General features: G+C 46.0%; 1 protein-coding gene across 4 annotated transcripts in view; it reads right to left on the bottom strand.

The window, feature by feature from the left end:
• Nucleotides 1–1,975, bottom strand: part of SRGAP3 (SLIT-ROBO Rho GTPase activating protein 3) — a 268,397-nt gene that overhangs the window by 65,596 nt on the left and 200,826 nt on the right. For all 4 annotated transcript variants that reach the window (XM_008573540.1, XM_008573541.1, XM_008573542.1 and 1 more), the window contains exon 8: nucleotides 1,383–1,484. In XM_008573540.1, the coding sequence (XP_008571762.1) occupies nucleotides 1,383–1,484 (102 nt within the window). The remainder of the gene's footprint in view (nucleotides 1–1,382; nucleotides 1,485–1,975) is intronic.

Here is a 1,975-nt window from a genome sequence, read left to right as displayed (position 1 = left end):
CTCATTCATGTATTGGCTGGTTTGTTTCTGTTTTAATTTTTATGTGTCTTTTCTCACTAGAATAGAAGTCCCACGAGAGGACGTACTATGTTGTCATGTCCACTTTATGCTCTGTCTAGAACAATGTTTAGCACATAGTATGTGTTCAATGAATACCTGAACAAATATTACTTGAATAAATACTTGTTGAATGAAGAAATGAATGAATGAGTGAATTCTCCTTTCTAACATTGACAGGAAGCTCAGGTTCAAAATAAGCACATCCAAGCCCGTCCACAGCCCACACGGAGGGACATTTGCTTCATTCCCCTTCTGTGGCTCTGATTTCCAACTTAAATGCCATGAACATTACAATCCACATACTGTTCCATGTGAACAATGTAAAATCCTTTGGGAGAAGATGTAGGCCATACATAAAGAAACAAAACCCTCCGTTCATCTCCTGTCTCTTGCTGGGTTTGAAAAACAAATACATAATTTGTCTCCATATAACACCCCCCCTCCTCAGGGACTGCTTTGATTCATTATCATCCTGAGTTACAATCTGTCTCCTGTTTGTCCCAGGTCTGTCCTCTGTGGAGACACAAAGCAAGCCTGTCCTCTCTGCCAAGGAGAGCCCTCTGGAGATTTGAAGACCAGGACCATGTTGTCCCACCTCCCCCCATGACAGCACTTCTCAAGGACAAACCTGCCCACAACTCCCTACATCCTGGTGGCCTTTCTCCAAGGGCCTACAGTTGGTTGGCATTGTCCGGGTAGGAATAGGATGTTTCCTGTCTGGTCTCTTCCGTCCACAACAGAATGAACCCCCCACAGCTGGTATTTCTGTTTGTACCCACCTAGTGGCAATCCCGGGCCACCCAGCTGCATGGCAGGCATGCCGGGCATGGTAGCACTGACCCACTCCTTGGAGCTCAGCATCCATGACATGTTTAGTGTGCCCTGGGTTGTTTACATCACAGTGTAATTTAAAATACTTACTATTTTTTCTGATAATAAAAACAGAACTCATTGCAGAAAACAAAAAAAGGCATAAAGAAGTCAACAAGAAAACTTCTATAATCCTACAATCCGGACACTAGTAACATTATGAAGTATTTCTCTGTAGTCTTTTTTCTCTGCCTGTGCATACACACAGAGACACATACACATACTTTAGTTTACCCTAGTTATGATAATATTGAACATAGAGTCCTACTTCCTCTTTGTTTTTCTTTAACTTAACATCTTGTGAGCATTCCCCCAGGCAATTAAAAATTCTTGGGGTGTGTGTGGTTTTCACGGTTGTGTAATATTCCACCTTGCAGATGAACCATCATCTCTTAGGCACTGCAGGGCAAGCATGGACTCCCCAGGACAAGCCAGGCAGAGGGCTCACTCACCTCCTCATTCTCTATCTTGAGCGTGGCCAGTCTGGACTGCAGCTGGTGGTACCGCATGAGCAATTCCGTCTGGACGGGCTGCTGAGCACTGACCTGGCACACCTGCAGGAATAACAGCCACCATCTGGTGTTGCTCAGTGCCTTCCTCACCTGTGTGGAGCTAGGGTGGTGGTGGGGGGTGGGGGGTTAGGAGTGGGAGCTTAAATGACCTGCTGAGGAAACAGGCTCAGAAAGGTTAAGTGACCTGCCCAAGGTCATACAGCTCATACATAGCAATGGCCATGCCTGATGGGAGCCAGGGTCTTCCTACACCGAAGTCCACCCTCTTGCCATTACCAGGTGTGGCCCCTCAGTTGTGATCTTCCACGTCTGTGCAGCACTTGCGGGTTTACAAAGAGCTTTAACATAATCTCATTAAGCAAAACTAATTCATTAATTTCAGGGCAGGGAGTTGTGGCAAGAAAGCAATCAATCACATAAGAGAAGCCAATGGAAAGGACAACAACTGAAAAATAACAGTGGGGTGTTCCCGTCACCCCCAGGAAGATGCTGCAGAAAGGCACCTGCGAGGTCTGCCCTCCCACAGCTCTTCT

The sequence above is a fragment of the Galeopterus variegatus genome, unplaced genomic scaffold (genome assembly GCF_000696425.1).
Source record: "Galeopterus variegatus unplaced genomic scaffold, G_variegatus-3.0.2 Scaffold931, whole genome shotgun sequence".
NCBI classification, from domain to species: Eukaryota; Metazoa; Chordata; class Mammalia; order Dermoptera; family Cynocephalidae; genus Galeopterus; species Galeopterus variegatus.
The sequence above is the reverse complement of the archived record's forward strand: the minus strand, read 5'-3'. Positions and strand labels throughout refer to the sequence as shown.